Below are 25,294 nucleotides of genomic sequence, written 5' to 3'. Positions count from 1 at the left end.
AAACGGAAGCCTGTTTCTGAGCGTGCTAGTGCTGCAGGGAGACTGGACCTGTTCCCCTCTGCCTCAGGTGTCCAAAGACGACCGGAGCGACATCGAGAGCAGCTCGGAGGACGAAGCCGAAACGGCCAAGGACAAGGCCAAGCTGACGGCCCCCAAGGGCGAGAACGGGACGAACGGCCACCTCGCCGCCGCGGCCTGGGCGCAGGACCGCTGGTGACCGCGCTGCGGGAGACCGACGCTCAGACTGACGCTCCCGACGGGTCTATCCCTGACGACACGCCCCTCACTGCCCTCGCCTCCCCTCTCCCTTCCAGACCCAAAGACGACAAAAACAAGCTGCATTCCTCGGTTAAAAGTTCTGTACCGGCTCGTTACCTCTCATCACTTCTGTGGCTGAACACACTCGGGAGGCTGGGGACGGTGAGGAAAGACGGGTATAATGGACACTAAACGTGTGACAATCGCTGTGAGCACCAAAAAGAAAAATGCAATTAGACAGATGAATGGAATCAGTGAGTGCCTTTCCCCAGTACAGGTGGGAGGGGGGGGGTCTCTCAACCCCTCCTTTCCACATGTGCAGACATGATGAAATTAGTTCCCACCCACTTGTTTTATTGGTCAGATCTACTTGAGTTCTTCATTTTTACTTTGTGGTTCAACTCATTAGCCTGTTTTTATTTGTTGCGGTTTCTGATTGTTTTGTTGATTTTTATTTGGAGACCAAATAAGTTTATTAAAATGTTATTTGATTGTTCAGTATTTGTGATGTTCTACTACGTCTGGAGCTGAAGCCACACCCAAACCATGACCCACGCAAATTTGTGAACGCCACAATACTCTACTGCAACATCCATATATGCTTTTACAAGTCAGGGGAGGTTAATATTGGATTAACGTAAGCAGTAAGACATTACATTACATGCTTCATTACATAACCAGGCTTTCTGAATTAGCTGGCTCTCAACTTTGTGGGGAAAAAATGCTCAGAAAGAGTAAAAATAGTTTTAGGTTAAAGACAAGTGGACACTTCAACAGATTATTTCCCTCTTGATATGGCTGAAGGTAATGAATTTCCTCACCATTAGAGTAAACTGGCTTCATTATTCCAGTCTCCTACAACAGGGGTTCCCAGACTGTGGGACACCCGTCAAATTAAAAGCTAAATTGCACTGACTTGTTTTGACATGTTAAAATATTTCCATTCCATACTTGAGTAAGTTAGTCTACATTTTAATGAGCAGGTCACACAAAATTGTATTTTCTAGTGCAGTGGTCCAGTTTCGAGTATAAAGAAACTGAAAAGGCTGTTACACTTAAATCAGACATTGTTCATTTTCAATTATATACATAAAACAATTCACTGATTTTAACTAGAATATAATGTTACCAAGGCAAAAACATGTTTCTGTAATTCAAAGCGTGGAGTTGTGGTGCGTTGCCTTTTCTTGCATGACTTCTTTGGGTGAAACGAGAGGCTGAGGTCGAAGCGACTTTCGATGTGCGAATGATGTCAGCTCGCGCAGGTCTCGGAAAGGGATCCATTTTGAGATCAGTCCGAGTTCGTTTGATTCTCCGCCTGAAGCTGAAGCTGTTTCTGCCGCTCCATGTAGCGATGTCCGCGCAGGACGCACAGGTAGCCGCCGTACACCGTCAGCAGCATCATGGATCCCGAGAACAGCTTGTATCCCACGTCAGCCATCCTCTTCCCCGAAACCATGGCGACGGCTCGTCTCTTACCTAGAGCTCACAGCACGGAAGGGCGTATTACAATAGACTAGAGACTGACAAAATGCAATCGCACTAGTAAATGTGACCCTGTATGATTCAATTACACATATTACTGTGTCTCGGTGGGATTATATACCATTACATTGCAGGCATTTAGCAGACGCTCCTATCCAGAGTGACTTACACAACTTTTACATAGCATCCATTTATACAGCTATATATATAATGAAGCAATGCAGGTTAAATACCTTGCCCAAGCGTACAACAGCAGTGTCCTACCCAGAAATCGAACCTATGACCTATCAGTTCCTTACCCACTATGCTACAGTGTACCCTTTACCTACCTGAATGTACTCGACAGAAATCTACCCAAGGTAGCTAAAGTGAAAGAATAAGTTGTTGCGCATTCTCTAATAATCCAATGTAGAGACGTAATTCAGGAAGTTATAAAATTCCACTGATTATAGATCCTGGTGTGTGCAAAGTACTGTCCTATCCTCATGTATTTCAATGATTTCTGAACAATAACATATTCGACTGTGCAGTTAGTTTCATTAACCCAAAAACATGGCTGAGGCTCACTTCAGTTTTCTTATGTACTAACTATGGATTCTCCCATGAATTTTATGATGATGTCTCATGATTATCACGATAGGCATACTACCTGAATAACCAGTTTTAGGCTGAAGGGATCTATGACAAGGTGGATCTACAAAGTTTTATAAGCACATTACCATTGCATATGTTCTTAAAATAAGAAAGTATACTTGTTTCACCTTTGAAATATTATACACTCTAGGATAGTATACTTAGGCTCATATTTGAACTTCTTTGCAACTTTCAGTAGCTACATCAAGTATACTCAAGTAGGCCACAAAAAATGATACTAAAATACTGAACCAGTACTAGTCCAGTGCTCACTGGATGTTTAAGTTACTTTTTAGTTCTAACTAAAAGGTGGGCCAGTTCAGTCCCAGAGTTGTCAAAGTAAGACTGGTGGGTCTGTTTTTAAACTTGGCGTGTAACCTAAAGTTTTTTTTTTAATTGTAAGAGGGGTGCAGCGCGATCTATGGTGCTATTATAAACAGACTGAGTCGGTGACTGACGAGTGTTTTTTTTTTTTTTTTTTTTTTTTTAAATGTGTGTTTAGGTTTTTATATAAATACAGTGACAGTATACAACCTTTTTTTAAAAAAAAGTGTTATCATATTTCCTGATATAATTGCACCTCCGGGGTACCACATTTCTACAATTGCGGGTCAGGCACCCTTCACAGTAGGACACATTTTTAGGACCGCGCTTACGGCATTGCTTGTGCCGAAACATAAGTGTTGCGAGGTTAAGAATGTTCTAATCTACGACAACGTTAGGCTAGCCAGAAACGAAAACATAGGTGCATATTACGAACGACCATATTCAATTAACGTAGCTTTTATGCCTATCTGCTTTTCTTACTACAACGCAGAGTAATTGTGTACTACTGGCTTGGCCTAAAACCATCGATGTCATGTTAGTTGAGTGCGTATTATGTTTCGCATATTGGCCTTGGGTAGCTAGCTGATCAGCTAGGCTAACGAATTATCAGTCATTTCTCTCACATCATGCTGTGATGCGGTTTACTCTATCATCACTACTTGACACCTCGATTTAAGAGCTAACTTTTTTCAAACGTATACACTTTATAGCTAGCTCAATACTTCATATCACCTACCTTCTAACCAAGAAAACACAGGAAATGCACCTTGTTGCCTCAATGTCAGGCTATAAAATGTAGGGCCACTATCCAAAAATCACGTGACACCTTGAAAAGTATGGGTACTCAGAAGGGAAAAATGCGTTAGCCTAGAGTACGTTTAAATACATCTAAAGATGTTAGTGTTCAGATAAAAGATGCAATTTTTATGGCAGTAAATGGCATAAAAAAGACACCTGACATTGACGTAAAGAATACGTTTCCAAATATAACATACTTACTGAAAGTTTATAATGTTTGAATTACAAGTTTTAGCGCAATTGGCCGGTTAGCTCAGTTGGTTAGAGCGTGGTGCTAATAACGCCAAGGTCGCGGGTTCGATCCCCGTACGGGCCACTTCCGTTTTTCTTAGACGTTAAGAAAAAGTCGTATTGCCTTTTTTTTGCATAACTGAAAAAATAAAAATAGAAAATACGCATGTTAATTAGTTCAACTAAATTAAACTAAAAACGAATTTACGCAATATTATAAGAAACGAGCCAACAAATTTAGATAGTGATAACACAGTACAGTTTAGGTCGAAATTTTTGTTTTTAATGTGCAAGCTATGCAAATTTCTGTGCCGTCGGGCTTGAAGCACTGTACGCACCATTTTCACCCGGACTCTTTTTGTTGTCGGACGGTGCGGATAATGGCAGCAGCGATAGCCGACTGTGAAGTTAACGACGAAAGCAATGATCCTGGAGCAGCACCATTCGGAAATTTTATTAATTACTATTCGTTCAATCCCCCAGAGAACCGACTGAGTCTCATACCGAGAACGCTTCTTCAAGATATCGGATACAGCACTGAGAGAAGCGAAACTATACTTGTGCTTGACGTGGGGTGTAATTCTGGGGTGAGTCTTTTTTAAGTCAACAGAACAAGGAATATTAAACTACTTGCTATTAGCTGTGTTTTATAACGGCAAAGGCTGCATGGCTGAGAGAGCGAGTTTTCATAATACATTTCTCTGAAATTAATGTTCTTTCTTGTTAGCAAAATTAATATTACTGTATTATGTCGTGATAAATACATCCACACTGGTAGCTCGGTCACCAGTTTTGTTTTAACCCATTTTGACCCTCTGCTTTAAAAGAGTCGCTAATTCTCTTTCAATCTCTCTTTCAATTACGCAGGATTTAAGCGTGGCTCTATATGCGCACCTGACAGGGCACTGCGCTAGTGGGGACGCAGCTGAAACCGGGGAGCTTCGCCTCCTAGGTGTCGACCTGGACGAAGATCTTATTCTCCGGGCAGAACATTCCAACCCTTTCCGGGAAAACGTCTCTTTTATTCCTCTGGATGTCACACATGATCGGGACAGTCGGACACAGCTGGAGGGTTACCTGGCGAGGTTTGGGCGCTCGCGCTTTCACCTGTGCGCGTGCCTGGCCGTCACCATGTGGGTGCATCTGAACCACGGCGACGCCGCGCTGCTGGAGCTCCTTGGCCGCCTGGCCTCCCTCAGTGACCACCTTCTCCTGGAGGCGCAGCCCTGGAAGTGCTATCGCTCTGCGGCCCGCCGTCTGCGCAAACTGGGCCGCCGCGACTTCGATCACTTCAAGACACTTGAGATCCGAGGGGACATAGCGGAACGTGCCAGAGAGCATCTGGAGAGGCAGTGCGGTATGGAACTGTTGCGCAGCTTCGGAAGCACGTCCTGGGACCGCAAACTGCTACTCTTTGGCAGACGAGAAATGAGGCGGGAAGAAATATAAGTTTATGAGTCTTATTGTGATGTGACTCGCCATTACTACGACCCTATGCAGCCAAAGTGGATGATGTTATCATTTATTTTCCTTCTGGCAATATTCAAGGAGATATGGGTTTGAAAAACGAACTATACAATAAACTACAGTTTTACATATGTTTTAGTAATTTCATTACCTTTGTGAATGAATATTTATGTGGTTTATATTGTCATTCTCATACTGTGTTATCTGTGTATTGCATAACCACAGAACATTTTGGTAAACGAACGTTAAATGATGAAGTTAAATGTGTGTATTGTAGAGGCGCTGTGTTGCCGCAAGGGGGCGGTGATGTTCTCTGCCTAACATATAAGCGGACTTCCCTAGACTGCCTGAGCCCACGAGCCATGTAATGAACTAGTATATCTCCTGTGACTCAGTTCGCATTAAATGTTTTCTGCTCGCAGGATAGTAATGATGCACGATCTATAATAGATAAATGTGACGTGAGAAATCCTTGGGAAGCACTTCAGGACATTTAAGTGGAAAACGATTTTAAACTGGCATACATTTTAGTCTGATACATGTTGAAAAATTGAGTTTTTTTCACATATTTCAAAATGACTTCATGCACTGTTCATAACAGGTGTTGCCGCAAGTTGGTTAGAGCATAATGAAAAAATAAGTATGAAACAAATCAAATAAGTTTTATTTGTATAGTGTTTTTACAGAGAACTGTCACGAAGACACTTTACAGAGTTACAGAGAAACATTGGGCAAAAACCAGGTCTGAACCCCCAAAAAGCAAGTGAGGTAAAAACATTTTTAAAAACTCCATGATGGGAAGAAATCTCGGGAGGAACCCGGCTACAGAGGAGGAGCCCATCCCCCACTGGCCAGCCTGGTGTAAAATAGAGGCAGAATGGATGTAACAGGAATGTAATTAGGGATCTGTCATGGCTGAGCAGGTTACGGGAGAGGTATTAAATGATGTGGTAAAGCAGGAAGTCCAAAGGAAGGGATGTGGAATATGTAGTTCAGAGGGGCGGAGTGATGCATCTTGGGCTGCAGGTTGTGTCAAAAGGCGTGGACTTGAACCAGGGGAGGGGCTGGGCTGTACCTGCGTGAATTACGCGAAATATGGAAAGCCCCAGAGCGCTATGCTATGGTAGTGTATCTAAAGGACGTGGAGACTGGAGAGATCACAACTATGTGAGTGATCCTGGACTGACAGTACCCCAACCTAGCACAGAACCGCACACCTGAGCGTTCACATGCTGTAGCAGAAACAACTGACAATCGTAACTTTTCACTCTTCTAGCTGACTTCTACACGTTCTCTCCTGTCTTTGTGCTCTTTGTGTTCAGGTTCAATGGCCCACTATTCTGGCACAGCTATCTGTTCTAATTGACTGACATACCTGGGAGAGAGATGAGACCTGTGTTCTGTCTCTCTGGGGTCTGTACATAAGTGGGTAGTAACAATACACTAAGCGGGGCTGTATGTGGGAAGTCTGTTACTGCAAAATACTGGTCGAGTTCACAAGTTACTATGCACTCCTATGCCATGCTACTATCAGCACTGTTAAATGCATCACAGATACTTGTGTAGATGGAACAACATGATGCCTCCATCTAATAGGCATAAGCACCTAACAGCATACCGAGGCATTAATCAGGAAGTTTTAATATAATGTGCCTGCATGCAGATGTCACAGTGAATATCAGACTTGTGGAAATTAATTTTCTGATGCACGTCTGCCTGGTTTCTGCTCTAGTAATGCAGTCTTGATCACCGGTACTCTGTCACAGTGTTTGGAAAGGGAGGTCACAGTTAGGTTTGTGTCCTGCAAGCTTATTGGCTGAACAGTATTACTTTAGACAGTGCTGCATTGTAGGTCAGCGCTTGATGTGGCCTGAATTGCAGCCTTCTATTGAAAACCCCACCTACACAAAATCACGATTCCCCAAAGAAAGCGCCTGACCATTTGTTTATCAACGAAGTGCATTTCTGGAATTTGGGTGGATTTAACCTAAAGTCACAGTAGCTGTCAGAAATTTGCTTTGTCAAAATGGCATTCACTCAGTCACAGACATTCGCGTTTATAGGGCTGACCCCGCTGTTGCGGTCCAGCCAAAAAATGTTATTAAAACAAAAAATAATATTTGGCTGAAGAATTAAAGGCTTCCATGTATTTTTTTACACACCTGTCAGGCCTGTTTTCTTTCCTCATCCAGCTGGTTTGCTGCTGAAGTGAAGGAGAAACTCTAGATGCTGTGGGCTTTCACTCTGGATGGTGGGAACCTCTCAGCGCTGGAGTTCATTGGTTTCTTATTACTGGGCGGGTCCCAGTCCTGGCTCAGATACGTAATTTAAATATTTTAACTCTTTAGTTGCTGGTAATATTTGAAAACACTTCTGAAAATACCAGAGAATTTTCAATGAAATATGTTACCAACAATGAATGTACAAAATACTTTTTTGTTCTGAATATTGAAGAAAATAAGTTTTTTATATTTAAATTGTCAGTAATTTGCACAATTTTAAGCTGGATGAAAAATAACAAGTGAACTTTTTCCTCGCCTAAGAACCTGGAAGTTCCTGCAGAGCCATTGTTTCTGTCTTTACGTCCGGCATCCTATCATCCATGTTACTGTTTCATTTGACGGCCATGTGCTCTGCTAGCATGGATTTACACTGTGTTTCATGTAATTAAAACAGTTCCAGGAAAATACAAAACACCGTAAAACAAAAAGCTGGAATACTTAAAATACTGGTAATCCTGTAGGGACCATATGTACTCTGTAAGAGTTGATTTAACACTGAATATTTTATTGTGTACTTTGTAAGTTTGGCAGTTTATTTTGGTGCCAAGTAATATAAGGCTGTAAGAATGAGTAAAATAGATCCAGAAGATAAATTCTAAAATAAACAGGCAGCCAGAGTAACTAGTGTAATATGAGCTCTCTTCCTTGTTTTGGTCAAGTCTTGCATGAATTCATTCTAAGCATCGGACTGTGAAAGAAAGGGTCTAACTGCTGGAATGCTCTGAAGATTAAAAGGCACACTTTGGTAATGTTTCTTATATGTGATTGGAAGCCAAAATGTGAATCTAAGATTTCCCCCAGGATCCTCTCCTCTGCTTTAACCTTTAATGCCAGGTCATTTCACATTTTATAGAGCACGCCAGATGCATAGCAACCAGATAATCAAATGACACAATGGACTCACTGCGGCATCAGCTACCAATGCAATGTGACATCATTCTTTAATGGAAGTATCTCCTTTTTAAGGAAATTTATCTGTACCAAACCCTGTCTCCTCTGGCCTTTCTTTATCTTCGAACCTCTTTTACTGCTCTCTGTTAGATGCATATAGACTGATATTTCCAGTTCTTTTACTATAATGATCATCATATTCTGTGTCACCGAAACCTTATTTGGAATGGAATGCAGGTTAGAGAGGCAGTGGTTTAATTGAACTGGGAACAAAGGTGTGCCATTCTGCAGAAACTTGTACTAATGTAACATAAAGAAAATTCCCATTTTTACTCCCTGATTTTGAACAGATAGTTACCACTTTCAGACTGTCCCACTGCTTCAGCGCCCTACCTGAATTTTGGAGGGCACAGTCTAGCCTTTTGACTATCCACCAGCTGACCTGCAAATCCATTATGGCAGATGTCTTGCAGTAGGCTCCTGATGTACTGTAGGGGTCGCCATTGAGCAATGAGGTGGCAGTGCCCTACTAACCGGACCCCTCCCTGCCCGTGCAAAGCTGTGGCCTGTCACGCCTCATCCCGTGGAACTCCCAACCACAGTCAGTACTAGGACTGCCATGACTATATCCTTCACCACACTTTCCTGGCTTTAAAACATTCAGTGTTCTGTCTAAACCACTTAACATTCCCACTTAAAATTATGCCTGTAGAAAACACTTCAAAAATTGTACTCTGCCGCTTTTCTAGACATTTGTATCTGATATATATCTTTCCTTGACAGTAGTCCAAACAAAGTGATAAAGATTTATAATATCATACATTCATAATTGATAACTGCTGAAAACGTGTGCTATGCATTTTTTGCGAAGGTCCCCACTTCTGCAAACCTTCCAGTTATTCTTTTATCAATCAGAATTAGTGAAGAAAATAAAACCACTCAGCCTAGGTAAGGATTAGTTAAGTCGGATTCCTGCCTGGAGATAGCTGTGGAGTACCACAAGGTTCTGTTCTTGGGTCCTTGCTTTTCTTCCTGGTAAGGCTGCTGAGTGTTGATATTATTCCCAGATAGGAAGTGATGGGTCATAGGCACACAGATGAAATAGCACCAATGGCAAATAACTTTCTTCTACTGGATTTAAGGCAATATCTTATAAATATCTTAAAAACGAACTGCATCCCAACTGATTTATTTTAACATTTACTGTACAGTAGTAATCAGTGATGCTGGGGTAACAATTCAAAGTGATGCTCTTCAACTTTAAGGTGTTTTATAGGCATCGCTCTGTGCAGTTAAATGAGAATTTGACTCCAACAACTACTGAATTCAACCATTCCAGAACGGCTGGTTTTCTAGATTGAAAGAATGGAAAAACTTGAAACAGGTGGTAGAGCCTTTACCTAGAGCCAGAGAGTTATTTATTAGATTGGTAATTGTAGGGTAAACTGTATTTACCTAGTTTTTATTTTAGTATTTATACCGTGGCCAGGAAAAGGGTGCTTCGTAAAAGGACTGAACAACATACTACGGATTTCAGCTTGGAGTGTTTGCATCTGTCTGCAGTAAACAGCTTCACTTTCATAATTTTTCAATTAAATACAAATTGCTCTTTAAACTGACAACCATTATACTGTACAAACTGGACTCTGCAAGAGATGGCCTCTATCAGTAAAAATGATTCAGGCAGACGGTTCCTCAGCTAAGTTTTGCTATAATCATAAGTCACATTTTTATTTACTTGCACTTGATTACATCCCACATTAATACCATGCAGATAAATTGTACAGACAAATTGCTTAAAACTTATTATGTATGGATATTTTGCAGTAGCATGACAGAAGTTCCCACATTTCACCCAATGAGATAACAGAGGTATGCCTTATCTTTTGAAATCTCTTTGTCAGGTTTTAGGTGTGGTTCTGCTTTGATTTTAGAAAAAGAGTGCAGACTTACCGCAGGTTTTGTTTTCTGAAGTATCTTCTTGCGCCATTGTTTCTATCCAAACCTTAAGCCTTTCATCTCCACTTTAATACCTGCATTCATGTTTAACCTCTTCAGACTAATGAAAAAGTAATAAATTATGTGTATCGAGACTGAGCTCTGAAGAGTGGTTCGACGTTTAATTCACAGGTTTTATCTGCTGTCCTTAAGGAGATGTAAGTCCTGTTTCATGGAAGGGTGAACTGTGTGGCTAAAGTATTTTGGGGGGTAACTTGACAATTCCATACAAGTACAGCAGGTGCTATTTTAATGGAGGGAACAAAAGGATGACATTCATTAACTACAGTGTACAGATTTACCCCTTTAGTCTTTTAATATTATAATGAGTTACAATGTAAACACAAAGAAAATATCACTGTAACTGAAGGTTTGAACACATTTATTTTTCTGTACTCAAAGTTTGACCCTGTAACTTGTAGAGACTGTACAGCAGTGGTTCCCAGCCCTGTTCCTGGAGATCTACTGTCCTGGAGGTTTTCACTCCAACCCTAACAAAGCGCACCTCATTCAACAGCTAGAGCAGGGCCGCCCAGCCCTGTTCCTGGAGATCTACTGTCCTGGAGGTTTTCACTCCAACCCTAACAAAGCGCACCTCATTCAACAGCTAGAGCAGGGCTGCCCAGCCCTGTTCCTGGAGATCTACTGTCCTGGAGGTTTTCACTCCAACCCTAACAAAGCGCACCTCATTCAACAGCTAGGCATCTTGTTGAGCTGCTAATCAGTAGAATCAGGTGTGCAAAATTAGGGTTGAAATGAAAACCTGCAGGATGGTAGATCTCCAGGACTGAGCTTGGGACCCACTGCTGCACAGGATCTCCAGTAGGACCAGATCCACCCCATGAATCACACTAGCACAGAACATGATTGGTGTCTGATGAATAAATCAAAGCTATGACAGAAAGAAACAGCGGCTCTTTGGCCAGGGCGTGCTGAAGGCTGCAGGGTAGCAGTGGGGCAGTCAGGCTCGTTTGGAGGGAGGGGCTGATCGGACCCTTAGGAGGAGCTGTATCTGGTGTTGTTGCGGGTCTCAGTGGTTTTGATCAGCAGCTTCGAACCCGGGCTGCTCTGCTGATGGCCATTCAGAGATTTGGATCCTGCTGGAAAGAGGAGAGCAGAGGGGGTCAGATCATTTTTTCCTAACATTTCAACCTGGCTGGATTAGAGCATCTGCCGAATGGCTCATTTTAAATGTGCATCTATGCATGTAAATTGTGTTAGGTGGTATGTGCACTAAACAGGGTGCGGCTAAATTAATTGAATTTCAATTCAAGAAAGTCACTGAAAACTGTGACATAATGCATAATGTAGCAATACAATTACATACAATCACTTGCCAATCACTTATATCTACCTAACAGAAAAAGCCTGAAAATTCAGAAGTTTGTTGTAAAACTTCTGTGAAAATACATTAAATTGGAGTGAACCGTCTTCATTTACAGCGTGTGTATATATTTACTTCTCATCTGGCAGTGCTTACCGTAGCTGGTCACTGATTGAACGTTACAGACCACCTGTTGCCCAAGCCTGGGAGACAGAAGAGAGAAGGTTTGAGGTTTAAACAATGTTCACAAGACAAAGCTTCCTCGTCCTTCAGTACTTTTCACAGTTGCGATCTATCAGTAGTAACCCAAAATAATTGGGTGTGGTTCAGTGGTCGAGCTGCGTTTAAACCCCCCCTTCCGTACCGCCACCCCGGCTCGTGCTCACCTGTCCTCCTCCCCTTCCAGCAGCTTCCTGTAGGTGGCGATCTCGATGTCCAGGGCCAGCTTGACGTTCATCAGCTCCTGGTACTCGCGGAGCTGGCGGGCCATGTCCTGCTTGGCCCTCTGGAGCGCGTCCTCCAGCTCCCGGATCCGCCCCTTCCCTTCCTTCACCGCCAACTCGCCGCGGTCCTCTGCCTCGGCAATCTGGCTCTCCAGGCTCAAGCGCTGGGGGGCGGGGGGGCAGGGGGGGGACATTTAACCGCATCAGGGCCCCCATTTCACCCAGGCAAGGGTCAAACAATCATTAGAGATGCTTCAGTACAGGCCTTTTACAGCAGAGACATTCCGACAGTAAAACCTCTGAAAGGAAACATCAACTCCTGTTCTGAGCTGAGTTCCTCCCTCTGGTGAGATTTTACTTCACTTCCTGTTCTTTTTTTTGGGGGGGGGGCAGTATGTTAAAAGTCTCTTCAGTGGCAGACTGTGATGTTTTTAACAGCTGTTTAATTGGGCAGTTCCTGCAGTAGACGCGTGTGAAAGCCCCTGCAGGCCCCCTGGGGCTCACCCATAGGCCGCTCACCTGGCTCTTGTGCGCCTCGATCTCGCTCTGCAGACGGCCAATCGCGCGGTTCAGCTCCGCGATCTCGGCCTTCGCGCTGCGCATCTCGGCCGCGTACTGGCTCGCCTGGAAGGACATCTGGTCGAACTGCTCGGGGTCAAAGGGGAAAACATTAGCCATCCCGCCGCCATCCCCTCCACACGCACACACACACTCCCTCTCACACACACACACACACACACACACGCACTCACACACACGCACACACACACTCCCTCTCACACACACATACACACACACACGCACTCACACACACACACACTCTCCCTCTCACACACACACACACACACACACACACTCTCCCACTCACACACACACACACACACACTCTCCCACTCACACACACACGCACACACACACTCCCTCTCACACACACACACACACACACACACACTCTCCCACTCACACACACTCACACACACATTCTCTCTCTCACACACACTCATACACACACACACTCTCTCTCACGCACACACACTCCCTCTCACACACACATACACACACACACACACACTCTCCCACACACACACACTCACACACACATTCTCTCTCTAACACACACTCATACACACACACGCACGCACACACGCACACGCACAGACACAGACACAGACACACACGCACACGCACACACACACACACACGCACACGCACACACACACACACACACACACGCGCACACACACACACACACACCTTGCTCTTGTACCAGGCCTCGGCCTCCTCCCGGCTCTTGGCTGCGATCTCCTCGTACTGAGCCTTCACCTCGCTCACGATCTGGTCCATGTTCAGGTTGCGCGAGTTGTCCATCTGGACGATGACTGAGGTGTCCTTGATACTGGCCTGCATCTCACGCAGCTCCTAGTAGGGACACATAAAAAGCCTTGATCCGCATCACCTCACTGCCTGGCTGCTAAACGGTGACAAACCAATGGCTGCTGAATGCTAGGCTTGGGGACCCACAAGGCAACAGCTGTTTGCGGTCTTAGGGAACCAAAGAAATGGTCAATTCACAGAACATGCGCTGAAACCTTGGGCCCGGTTTGAACAAAAGCTTTCGGGACAACGATGACTTCAGCCCTAGATCTAATACCGAGGCCTGCCACACTCCACTTCCTGTACTCCGTTTCGGTGACGCAATCGTACCTCTTCGTAGGCGCCCCGCAGGAAGTTGTGCTCATCCGTCAGGCCCCCCACCTTGTCCTCCAGATCGGCTCTCATCATGTACGCCGAGTCCACGTCCTGTAAGAGGAGGACGGTTTCACCCGCAGAAACATCTCTGTGTTCTCACACCAACAGCCGCTTAAGGCAAACCTTCGGGCTCTCTGTGAAGGGCTCGACTCTGGGACTGCTGTTAAAAAGTACAGCAGCGCCCGTGACACGCAGCCATTTTAAAACCATGACATTTTAAAGCAAAGCCACTAGTTTCCACAAAGCCACATAGATTGTCCCAGTGGAACTATTATGACTTTTCCAGCTTTTCCTCTTAGCTATTTTGCTGTGGTCATGTGATACCCAACCCCCGGTTATTCTGTAGTTTCTTTGTGGGGAGGGCTAGTTTCACCCATAAACTCCATTGTGTTTCTCTCTGAGCGTATTGTCACTGGGCTGCAGTGATACGGCCTGTTCTTCCCCCCAGAGCTCCGGTCTCATGGGACTGTGGTGGGTAGCTGCGCTTCCTTCAGGCGCTGAGCTGAGGTAATGGTGTCACGGTCACAAACAGAAGGGCTGCTTCTGTTAAAGCACAAAGCAGGCCGAGGGGACTAAAGGCCCTCTCACCTTCTTCAGCACCACAAACTCATTCTCCAGGCAGTTCCTCTTATTGATCTCCTCCTCGTACCTGCAGGAGCACAGCAGGAAGATACGGCTCAGGGATTTACCTGCAAAAACTGCAACTGAAATGGCATGGACACAAATGAGTGAATTTTATTGCTTTTTAAAATCTTCTCAGTGGTCCTAGTCGAACAGGATATCAGAACAGGGTTCACTCCTGCAGACTTCCATGCGCTGATTGCATTGCATTGTGGGTAACACAAAAACTTATTCTGTTAATATATTCAGATTAACCTGGGTTTGCCATAAATTAATATTTTAATGATTCCACTGGAGTAGAATGCATGGTTCACCTTGATGTGATCAATACTTATTAGTAGCTTTATAAGGCATCTGCACTTATAGCGCAGTCCACAAACCACAGGATCATTAATATTCATGAAGGGGCGGGGTTCACAGTGCAGGTAAATTCCACTGACAGTCAATGAACATGAAAGCCAGTCAAAAGTTATACGCATCGTGACATTTGGTTTATGAGGGCCAGCTACAAGGTTTAACATCAGGGTATAGCCAAGTGAGTCAGAGCAGCTAGCTAGCTTATAAGACAGCCTATGTTTTATGTACCTGACAGTGGATAACATCACAAATAAGCTGTCAATCATTGGTTTTCCTGGACAAACGAAAGAATTTTGCTGTCCTCGGTAGGTCAAAATAATTGGTTGAAACCAGTGAGTCAGTGACAGCATGTACTCTAGTAGCTCCACCCATTTTGCTTCACGAAGCCTCAGAGAGCACCTTGGTGGTTTGCCCAGGCGGCCCGAGCGCTCACTTGTGCTTGAAGTCCTCCACCAGGCACTGCGTGTTCCTCAGCTCCCCCTCCAGCTTGGTTTTGTCGTTGTTGGCGATGTCCATGTGGCGGCGCAGGCCGGCCATGTAGGCCTCGAACAGCGGCTCCACGTTGGAGCGGCTGGAGGTCTGGCTCCGCAGGAGCTCGTACTTGGTCTCCAGCATCTTATTCTGCTGCTCCAGGAAGCGCACCTGAGAGAGGGATGGAGAGAGAGAGAGAGAGAGAGAGAGAGAGGGAGGGAGAGAGAGAGAGAGAGACAGAGAGACAGAGATATGTTTATCATTGCCTATATTTCTTGCTGTCCTTCATACTCAAAATGTCCGAACAGCATTTAATTAGGTTTTGTTTCTCTGTGACTAAGTTTGCAGCCATTTTGTGTCCTCCCTAACTGTTGTCTATGCCTGAGAGACTGCAATTATTCTAAACTGCAATTATTCCAATGAACACCTGAACACCTGGACCATATCTGAAGGTCATAAAAAGTGGGAGGAGCCTGTGACACACGATAGTTTGAGAATAAGTTTCTGCATTACGGACTTTGCAGCTGAGCTATGAGCGAGCACATCTGAGCCTCGCTATTCATCGTCCGATTCTGTCTGTATGAATGATATTATACTATGCTGTTTAGAGTTTTAAATGTATTTTAAACTATACATTTTTTCAACGGTGTTTTGATAAATTATCTCTAAAGAGGTTTGTCAGGGAAGAATATTACTGTAAGCCCTACAGGTGCAGTATATTAACTTAGCTGATTATACACGGTAACATGACATAATCAGCAGACACACTGGCTGCAACACCAAGCTGCTGAAAAGTTAAAATTACCGACCTGAGGCTTAAATATTGTGTTTCTATTGTTCGACACGAAATAAAAGTAGGGACTATGCAACGCACTTTTCTGAATATTCAGGTCTCAGGTGGCTGAACCAACTCAGACGTGTTTTGGTCTAGCTTTCCAAAAGTTTGAATGGGGTACGAAGCAACAAATGCACTGTAAACAATGGTGAGTTATTTTGGGGTGGAAAACACAACACAGGCGTAAAAGAGACTGCACAATATCTTTCCGTGAGAAAGGAAACATTATCTGCGTGCACCCAAAAATCTGCAGTGTTGATAAACATCAAAATATAAATGTTTTAGTATTACAAAATGTTTTGAGCCCTGTAATGTACAATGGCAGTTTTTTTTTTTTTTGCGACTGACATCTTTCCAAACCAAATTTGGAAATTGTATTATTAATATTACATGTCAGCTGGCAATGTAGTAGGCCTATGCATTCCTTAAATCTCAGTGTATGTTGTTCCTACAATCTTCCCAACCCTCACTTTTCTAAAGAGGTAGTAAATCCTTGCGTATATGCCCAAACGCCGTCATGATTCCAGGTAACGGACGGTCTCGGAGACGGACGCGCACGACGATACAGAACACAACGCAACGCACAGCTCAACATTTCAGGGACTTCACCATATAAAGTGCTCAAGCAGCGGACAAATACTTCTGAAAAAAAACAAAAAACATCAGAATCATGTGTGCAGTGGACTGACCTTGTCGATAAAGCAGGCGAAGCGGTTGTTGAGGGTCTTGATCTGATCCTTCTCCTGGGTGCGGATGATCTGGATGCTGGGGTCGATCTCCAGGTTGAGGGGCGCCAGAAGACTGCGGTTGATGCTCACGGAGCTGATGGACTGCCCGGAGTAGGCAGAACTGCCGCTGAACCCCGTAAAGCCGCTCGAGGAGGAGACGCCGCCGAAGCCGCCGTAACCGCTGGGTTTGCTAACGGTCCTCAGACCGTTGGAGCTGATGCGCTTGGTCCGCAGACTCATGGCGGGAAGAGATGGCGAGACGGAGAGGCGGTACTGTGGGTGCGGGAGACGGGAGCAGCCGGGCTTGACCTCAGTGAAGTGCGTCTCCGCTGGATCGGCTTCCATTTATTCAGGCAGCGGGGGTGGAGCTGGGGTGTCCTTTATGTGGAATAACCAGTTGGACATCCCGCTAATGCGCCCCTTCCCTCAGTAACATAATCTGAGTTTAATGTAATCATGAGCCAACTCGGCATTCTGAGCAGCCGTGGGAATATGAGAGAAACCTCACAGCAATCACAAGTCTGTCAAATAAATAACCATCAAAATCCAATTAGATTATTTTGAAAATCACACAATAAATCCCTGTTATTTTCCCATCGGGAAACCCATTGGTTTCCCATTAAAATCTCATGTTTCATGGGTGCCAGTTCACAAAGGAGTGGTGTTCCAATGACAGCATTCCCGCGGGATTCCTATTGAAAAATTATAATGGGAATCCCATGGGAATTTCTCTACAAGGGAAAGCAAAATAATGCGAATGTCTGCAAAAAATCAAATTCAAAGTTTCTGCGTGACACATTCACCGACAGATTCACCATCGTGTTTCATTCGGTGGTTTTACAGGAAGACCAGGATGGACTGAGGTGAACCACTGTTCAATGTTCAAACAACTGCCATTAAGTTTTTTAAAACAGCCAACGCAGGTTTTAAATGATTTTATTTTTGCTGTTTCGGACTGACAGGGAAGATTGCTACATGCTTAATTTCAAATCGGGGCTGAAATTAATTATGAAAGAATTATGAACAAAAGCCTGTCCCACATAAGAACAAGAATAAGAAAATTCCAGAGAACTAAAGCTCATTGGTTTGATGGATACCTGCTACGGTGCAGTGCTGTAGGGGCCATGAAGAGCAGAGATTGTCAGATTGAAGAAGCAAAGATCTGCTCCACAGTATTCCTCCACCCATTGAGCAGACATAGGGGCAATTCAAAGATGAGATTTTAACCCTTTTTATACTGAATCGGTAAATATACAGCAGAATAAATGAATGTATGTAAAATAATCTAAGGTGCGTAAGTCTCTCTGAACTTGCAATTCTTGTAAAATGCATAAAAAGTAAAACAGGTTATACTGTGGGGTAGAGTAAGTGCTGATGGTAGAACATATTGATTTAGGTGATACCTCATTTACTGAAATTAACTGAATGTGTGACTTCCCTACAGGCCAGACTTGCTATGCACAGTCTGGCCTGTAAAGCCACTGATTTATTACAGCTCACATGCTCCTAACACAAATGTGTACAAAATAAATTTTTAAAAAAGTGCTAAGGTGCAAAAATAAACACACAAATATTTTGGTCTCACTCACACCTTCCTCTGTGCTTTTGATGGCTCTTGAACATCGAGTCAAAACAGCTGCATGGGCACTGAGTCTGATTTTCAGATTAACATCAGTCCTTCTCATGACCCTCTAGGAGGTCCTGACCCACCAATAGGAACGGACTGAACTGTTCTGGACGGGGGTTTAGCCACATACACATCGGCTCTGTCCCTAACCGCATACTTCCATGCTCCGAGTAAGCATAGCGAGCACGCCTCCATTTTGGAGTGCGAGTCCAAACCGAAGTTCGGGATTGCGGAGCACGGAAGCTGGCGGCTTGGGACACGCCCTTTGAGTCACAGCAATCGTATTTCACACTACGGTCTGAGTGCAGGAGGGACAATCAAGATGGAGCAGAACAAGAGCGTGTGATTGGTGAGTCTGACAACGGGACTCCACCCTTTATTGTGACATAACAATACTGCCAGAGTACTAAGCAGAGAGATTTAAGGTGCCCCCTGCTGGACAAAGTAAATTCTTACTTAGATGATTTATTTTTCCCCCCCACCTCTCCACAGGCTCACAAAAGATTCTCTTATGATTACCCTCATTGCATTTAACTTTACCACAAAGTTTTCTCCATTTGACTTTGTACAGCGTATAGTCTTTCTACACATTTATCTATTCAATTTAGTTCACTGTTACAGCAGAACACTTTTGTGTTATTTAAACTTCATATACAAAGGTTTTATCCACCATGTAGCTTGTTACACTGAGTTTGTGCCTTTCTACATTGTCAGATAATAAATCAGACCAATCAAATGCAGGAATTACAGGAACTGCAAAACGAGAATGGAGTAAGCAGCTCATTTTAACTCACACTCAGTCTCTATACGTCCATACCTCAAACAGTGATCCACACGACGAAACCACAGCTAAAAATAACATACGCTACATACATAGTCTATATACAAATGCACTTTGGGCTGCAATTTCATTATGCTATACAAAGTATGCTATACAAAATATATACAAATTTTTGTATATATATTTCTATAATATAAATTTATATATCTCATATAATGATCAGCATTAAAAGTGGGTTATGGGGAAATACACACAAAGAGCAAATGGAAGATTTTATTCAAGGGCAAGTTCATAGCCACACAAAATGACACAGGCAGACTTAAGACACTGCATTAGCATCTGAATTCATAAAGCTTAAGTCATACTGAACTGTCTCAGCTGGATTCTGAACAAAATGGCCGCCTTTCTGACAGATGGAGCGATTTTCTGGGCTGATATTGGCTTGGGAGAGAGAGCGGGCGGTGAGGGGGACGTTTCGGGGGGGAACCCCGGGGCGTCGCTCACTGCTCTTCGGGGCCGTTCCCCTCCCCGCACTGGAAGCGGGCGAAGTCCAGGACGCGGGCCCCCTCCTCGGCCAGGAGCTGGGCGACGGTGCGCGTGGGGTCGGCCAGGAAGCTCTGCGGCAGCAGCCGCGTCTCCGCCTCCCCGCACGGCAGGTCGTCGGCGTTGCCCAGGGAGACGGGCGCCTCGCCCACCACGTGCTGGGCCAGCTGCCGGCCCAGGGCCCCCGCGTCGCCCCGCCCCCCCCGGAACACCACCAGGGCGCCGTACCGCCCCATGGCCATGCCCAGCGCCCCCCCCGCCGCCGCCGGCCCGTGGACGTAGGAGCCGATGTGCCAGTCGGCCGGGACCCCCAGCGTCAGCGCCCTCTTCAGGCTGATGTTCTCACCCAGCCGACCTGGGGGGGGGGGGGGGGGCAGATAAACACATGTTCATTAGGGACCGTTTCTCAACTTTAAAGATGTCGTTTGGATACTACAGAACGGTCATTTATTCTCCTGCAAAGGAAAAATGCCATGTGCACACAGGAGAATGTTCAGTGTTAAATCAACTCTCACAGAGTACATATGGTCCCTATTCATATGACACTGAGCCAAAATGAAGCAGCACTACTCTTGGTTGCAAACGACAACACACAGGATCATAAGTGTCCCACCACATCTGCCTATAAAATGGCGGGAAGTTGTTGTGCTGCTGGGTGCAATAACAGAGGAGAAGTCTGAGAAGAAATCCAGATAGGAGGAGAACGTGGTGAGGTCGTCAGTGGCCCTGACAAAATGGCGGTCAACAAAGTACAAACGTCTACACTCAAATCTGCATGAATTATCCTAATTATTCCATTTGTAATCATTCAATGTGCATGTAATCACTGTAATTACTGATATGGTCAATTTTTCATCAGCACCAATGAGACCAACTCCAGTAGGTTGGCTAGCTGAAGCTCTAGCTCATCATACGCTACAGGCTAATTTGCACTTAATTTCATTACAAAATGACAAAAACTGGGGTGACTGGTTCTGAAGAAAAGTTGCATTGTCCACCGTGAAAAAATAAAGTAAATAAGCAAGTACTGAGATAAGGTTGCAGTGTTTGGTAGACCAGGGTTAGCCACATAGCTAGCAAATTTGAGGCAACTCTGACAGTCAATCTGTAGCCGAGTTGTATTGTGCGGTTGTCTTAATTCGTTGTCTTAATGTTCCATTTCAGAGCGACAATGGATATGTCCCACTCTGGAGGGAAATGATGATGCCACATATCTCGCTTTGTAAAAAAATAACGCCATTTTGAACGTGATGAAATCGTGTCCAAAGTAAACAATCTACGAGGGACTTTGCGGTTTCTAAGGACGTGAATAACTCAGCTGGTGCTATATATGGGTCACACACGCCCAAGACGTGCAGTTAGTTTGCATGTCTTTGTTTTGTCTTCTTGCAAAGTGATCAAACTGCTTGTTGACTGTAAAAGATGAAAATGTTACGGGCTTGTGTGGAAGCTCATTAGAGTTTCCAGCGTTGTCGTCCATGCTGGAACGTTGTTTTGCCCGTCACCCCTCCGTAGTAGTCGACTATGAATCGGACTCGTATGTACTCTGTTTGAGTTGAATGAACACTGGACATTTTTTTGAGAGACAGATTTAATTATTCCGTATAGGGGAGCGGTTTGGACAGACTTCATACTGGACCGAAAGTGAAAAATGAAGTGTCAGAAACATGTAGGGGTGCCTGGCGGGGGCGCACACTCACCTATCGTCAGCGCGACCAGGTCCGTGAGACGAGCTCCCTCGCACACGCTCAGTGTGGAGAGGTCTTCTGCAGACAGGGAGTGCTGAGACACACAGGGAGACAGGAAGTCACGCTCACTGTAGACACGCGGATCACACACACCCTGAACCCTGAACTCCGAACCCCAAACCCCAGACCCCAGACCATGGACCCTGAACCCCGAACCCGAGACCCTGGACCCTGAAGCCCAAACCCCAAATCCCAAACCCTGGACCCCGGACCCCGGACACCAGATTCCAAACCCTGGACCCCGTATATGGCCTCTTCAGACACCTCCCACAGTGTGTGCTTTCCATTTATGGGTCTGTTGCCACCTGCCCCGTTTAGAGGAACAGTGAATTTATCAGACACTGAAGCCTGGGGCCACAGCCACACCCAACCCCACCCAGCCCCACTCAGCCACATTAAAAAGTGACAGGCGCGACAGGCGCGACAGGCGGGACAGGCGGGACAGACGCCTGCATTTCGCGGGATTCTCTGAGGCAGTGTGGTGGGCCTCACCTTTGCGTATCCTGATTGGCCCTCGGTCTTTCGGCGGTGGTGAGCCATGGCGGCGAACGCCACATCCCTCACCAGCTCCTGGAACCTCTCATTGCGCGCCACGAAGTCAGTCTCGCAGTTCACCTGCAACATTACACACAGGAACACACACACATGCACACACACACCCGCATGCACGCACACACACACACACACAGGTACACACACACACAGACATATATACGCACGCACACACGCACTGTTATAGTCCTGTTAAACAGCTAAATAATCACGGTCCACCATTATTTTGTACACCAGCATGACACATCTCCAGGTTGTTGCATCGGTTTACCTTGAATTAAGTAATTCCAATTTAATTAGCCATACCTGTTAATTATGCTAAATGTACTGATAAAATGTTCAGCCACGGAGTACGAAATGCCTGTTTTGTATTGTATTAATTAATTATATCGCCAAAATGCCCTTACGAGAATCCTAAAACAGTTAACCAGCTATAAATCACAGTGCAGTCAAAATGACAGCTGAATTGAACAGAAGTTAAAGTTCAGCCTAGTTTAGTAAAGCTTAGCCACTTCTCTTAGTTGGCCTTCTTTTCTAGTCAGCCACCGAAGCCTGGTTAGCTTACTGACATAAACACCTTACCTCCACCATTACTGCTGCCCCATCGCCCACCAGCTGACCAATCAGGCCCTCTCTGGCCCGTCGACCCTCCAATCGGGTCGCTTTACTCCAGCCCTCCTTCTGGGCCTGCTCGTGCAACCAACTCTCTGCCTGCAACACAACACACAAACACACACAACATAAACACCAGCTTTCTGCCTGCAACACAACACAAAAACACACACAACATAAACACCAGCTTTCTGCCTGCAACACAACACAAAAACACACACAACATAAACACCAGCTTTCTGCCTGCAACACAACACAAAAACACACACAACATAAGCACCAGCTCTCTGCCTGCAACACAACACACAAACACACACAACATAAACACCAGCTCTCTGCCTGCAACACAACACACACAACACACAACTCACACACACACACAACATAAACACCAGCTCTCTGCCTGCAACACAACACACAAACACACACACAACATAAACACCAGCTCTCTGCCTGCAACACAACACACAACTCACACACACACACAACATAAACACCAGCTCTCTGCCTGCAACACAACACACACACACACACACAACATAAACACCAGCTCTCTGCCTGCAACACAACACACACACACACACACAACATAAACACCAGCTCTCTGCCTGCAACACAACACACACACACACACACACACACACACACACACACAACATAAACACCAGCTCTCTGCCTGCAACACAACACACAAACACACAACATAAACACCAGCTCTCTGCCTGCAACACAACACACACACACACAACATAAACACCAGCTCTCTGCCTGCAACACAACACACAAACACACAACATAAACACCAGCTCTCTGCCTGCAACACAACACACACACACACAACATAAACACCAGCTCTCTGCCTGCAACACAACACACAAACACACACAACATAAACACCAGCTCTCTGCCTGCAACACAACACACAAACACACACAACATAAAAATGCCAGCAAACAAACACATACAACATAAACACACCAGCAAACACTCACACATACAAAGCAAGCCTATACATTTACACTCACAGGCTTCAATCGACCAGGCCGAGGTATGAGTTGAGCTTTAAATGTGTCCTTTCTGATTGGCTGATGTGTTTTCAGGTGGATATACACTCATGACTATGCTGGCTTAAGTTTATAAACGCTCTTTATGCAGTTGCAGCCCTAAACAGCTGAACTGACTGACTGCCTGACTCTCGACACTGGGTCTTACAGGGTCAGTCATACAGGTTCACTTCATCATTACAAGCGTTTAGGCCTACTGGCTCCAGGGTTGGTTGACACAAGAAAGAAAATGCACTTCAAGGTGCAGCCCTCCAAGCAATTCCATAACACTAGTGCCTTCAATTACCTGTCTCTCATTTTGGATCTTTCAGTAATGAGCTGACCTCAGTAACCTTGAAGGTCATGCAAGTCTTCAGCATCGTCTTAATAATAAGACACCACTGGCTCCACCATCAATTTTTACTACTGCAGGAAAATGACAGTAAAAAGGTGTGTATGTATGCGTGTTAGGCGAGTTTAAATACTGTGCCATCCCACATCTCGCATCAGTCCCACCTGCTTGATGTCATTATCAAACTTTTCCAGCGCTTTCTTGCAGTTGATGAAGGTGTAGCCGGTGCTCTTCCGCAGTTTCACAAGAAGTGCTTTCTCTGCAGCAAGAAGCGGACAGGTTGTATGGACCGACTGGACGCGTTGGGAGAAACAGACCTGAAACACACATAACATGAGATTTACGAATGACATGAAACTCATCATTTAAAAAATGAATTTACTTCTTGGATGTCATAAGACAGCGCCAACCCTTGTAACAAATATCAGCCTGTATTTTAAATACGAACTACCAAGCCAAACTTGCCCCTCTCAAGAGGAGAAAGCTATGTCGTACACGCAACATCTCAATGAAGAGTTAGCAATATCTCAACTGATCCAAATGTACTCGTTCTGTCCAAGTAAAACCAAATAGCTTCTCTTATTCACAGATACAGTCCGGTCGTTAGCAAGCTAGCTAGCTACCTTGACAGACACAAAGATAACCCAAAAACAGAATTACGGTATAATAAAATAGAAAGCGTGCAGTGCAGAGCTCTTCAGACAAAATTCACAACCATCACTACCTTGTTAAGATCTGTTCTTATCGACCTGAGTACAGAGTATAAAGCCATCACGACGTCCACGCTAAATTTCAACAAGCCGGCTTCCCCGTACACGGCCTTACACGCAAGCAAATGTCATTGAACCACGCTGTCTACGGCAAGCCTGTAGACTCAAACTACATCAAGGTCTCGTCTGCTTGGGCTGGCTTCGATAATGTTACCGCAACACTAGCTGTTTAAAAATACCGACAGGAAAATGAGGCATACTTGGTGATATTCTCATCGGAAGATTTACATTTTACTGCGTTAAATGTACGGATTAGCTACAACTTTATTGGCATTGGAGGACCTAACGAACTGTTGTCTTTTATTGACCTTGGCCGAATAGGTTTATTCACAATTCAATTGTGTACATCCGACTGTTAATGATAACTT

At 44.8% G+C, this 25,294-nt stretch overlaps 5 protein-coding genes and 1 non-coding gene across 9 annotated transcripts in view; 3 read left to right on the top strand and 3 right to left on the bottom strand.

Annotated features, from left to right (window-relative positions):
- Positions 1–1,014, top strand: part of cers5 (ceramide synthase 5) — a 28,785-nt gene extending 27,771 nt beyond the window's left edge. For all 3 annotated transcript variants that reach the window (XM_035388804.1, XM_035388802.1, XM_035388803.1), the window contains exon 10: positions 68–1,014. In XM_035388804.1, the coding sequence (XP_035244695.1) occupies positions 68–217 (150 nt within the window). In that variant the 3' untranslated portion in view covers positions 218–1,014. The remainder of the gene's footprint in view (positions 1–67) is intronic.
- A 200-nt stretch (positions 1,015–1,214) lies between these two features.
- Positions 1,215–1,737, bottom strand: LOC118211527 (cytochrome c oxidase assembly protein COX14 homolog). The gene has a single exon (XM_035388805.1). It carries the CDS (start codon positions 1,715–1,717, stop codon positions 1,550–1,552), a length of 168 nt encoding a protein of 55 aa, XP_035244696.1. The 5' UTR covers positions 1,718–1,737; the 3' UTR covers positions 1,215–1,549.
- A 2,006-nt stretch (positions 1,738–3,743) lies between these two features.
- Positions 3,744–3,817, top strand: trnai-aau. The gene has a single exon. It is a non-coding gene; the product is annotated as a tRNA-Ile (tRNA).
- Positions 3,818–4,060: 243 nt separating this feature from the next.
- Positions 4,061–5,330, top strand: LOC118210767 (pre-miRNA 5'-monophosphate methyltransferase). The gene is made up of 2 exons (XM_035387180.1): positions 4,061–4,319; positions 4,600–5,330. Exons 1-2 carry the CDS (start codon positions 4,113–4,115, stop codon positions 5,179–5,181), a joined length of 789 nt encoding a protein of 262 aa, XP_035243071.1. The 5' UTR covers positions 4,061–4,112; the 3' UTR covers positions 5,182–5,330.
- A 5,765-nt stretch (positions 5,331–11,095) lies between these two features.
- On the bottom strand, positions 11,096–17,258 carry si:dkey-222f2.1 (keratin, type II cytoskeletal 8). 2 transcript variants are annotated; one of them, XM_035386820.1, is made up of 9 exons: positions 16,860–17,258; positions 15,298–15,506; positions 14,475–14,535; positions 13,842–13,937; positions 13,392–13,556; positions 12,657–12,782; positions 12,081–12,301; positions 11,851–11,897; positions 11,096–11,467 (listed from the first exon to the last, which is right to left on the bottom strand). In XM_035386820.1, the coding sequence occupies exons 1-9, from the start codon at positions 17,241–17,243 to the stop codon at positions 11,367–11,369; spliced, it is 1,410 nt and encodes a 469-aa protein (XP_035242711.1). In that variant the 5' UTR covers positions 17,244–17,258; the 3' UTR covers positions 11,096–11,366. The 2 variants fall into 2 exon arrangements, with proteins under 2 accessions (XP_035242711.1, XP_035242710.1); XM_035386819.1 differs by having other exon boundaries at positions 11,097–11,470.
- A 1,608-nt stretch (positions 17,259–18,866) lies between these two features.
- Positions 18,867–25,035, bottom strand: tsfm (Ts translation elongation factor, mitochondrial). The gene is made up of 6 exons (XM_035386821.1): positions 24,881–25,035; positions 24,321–24,473; positions 22,732–22,860; positions 22,090–22,212; positions 21,550–21,631; positions 18,867–20,204 (listed from the first exon to the last, which is right to left on the bottom strand). Exons 1-6 carry the CDS (start codon positions 24,926–24,928, stop codon positions 19,807–19,809), a joined length of 933 nt encoding a protein of 310 aa, XP_035242712.1. The 5' UTR covers positions 24,929–25,035; the 3' UTR covers positions 18,867–19,806.
- Positions 25,036–25,294: the final 259 nt, after the last annotated feature.

Source organism: Anguilla anguilla, chromosome 13, assembly GCF_013347855.1.
Source record: "Anguilla anguilla isolate fAngAng1 chromosome 13, fAngAng1.pri, whole genome shotgun sequence".
Classification (NCBI taxonomy): Eukaryota; Metazoa; Chordata; class Actinopteri; order Anguilliformes; family Anguillidae; genus Anguilla; species Anguilla anguilla.
This window is presented reverse-complemented; position numbering and strand designations above follow the sequence as displayed.

Excerpts from the sequence above, each read along its gene's own strand:
- LOC118211527 (XM_035388805.1), bottom strand. The coding sequence starts at position 1,717 with ATGGTTTCGGGGAAGAGGATGGCTGACGTGGGATACAAGCTGTTCTCG.
- LOC118210767 (XM_035387180.1), top strand. The coding sequence starts at position 4,113 with ATGGCAGCAGCGATAGCCGACTGTGAAGTTAACGACGAAAGCAATGAT. Across the intron at positions 4,320-4,599 it reads ACGTGGGGTGTAATTCTGGG|GATTTAAGCGTGGCTCTATA; the intron begins GTGAGTCTTTTT and ends TCAATTACGCAG.
- si:dkey-222f2.1 (XM_035386819.1), bottom strand. The coding sequence starts at position 17,243 with ATGGAAGCCGATCCAGCGGAGACGCACTTCACTGAGGTCAAGCCCGGC. Across the intron at positions 13,938-14,474 it reads AGTTTGTGGTGCTGAAGAAG|GACGTGGACTCGGCGTACAT; the intron begins GTGAGAGGGCCT and ends CTCCTCTTACAG. Across the intron at positions 13,557-13,841 it reads TGCGGGGCGCCTACGAAGAG|GAGCTGCGTGAGATGCAGGC; the intron begins GTACGATTGCGT and ends TGTCCCTACTAG.
- tsfm (XM_035386821.1), bottom strand. The coding sequence starts at position 24,928 with ATGGCTTTATACTCTGTACTCAGGTCGATAAGAACAGATCTTAACAAG. Across the intron at positions 22,861-24,320 it reads TTGATAATGACATCAAGCAG|GCAGAGAGTTGGTTGCACGA; the intron begins GTGGGACTGATG and ends GTTGTGTTGCAG. Across the intron at positions 22,213-22,731 it reads GGGCAGCAGTAATGGTGGAG|GTGAACTGCGAGACTGACTT; the intron begins GTAAGGTGTTTA and ends GTAATGTTGCAG.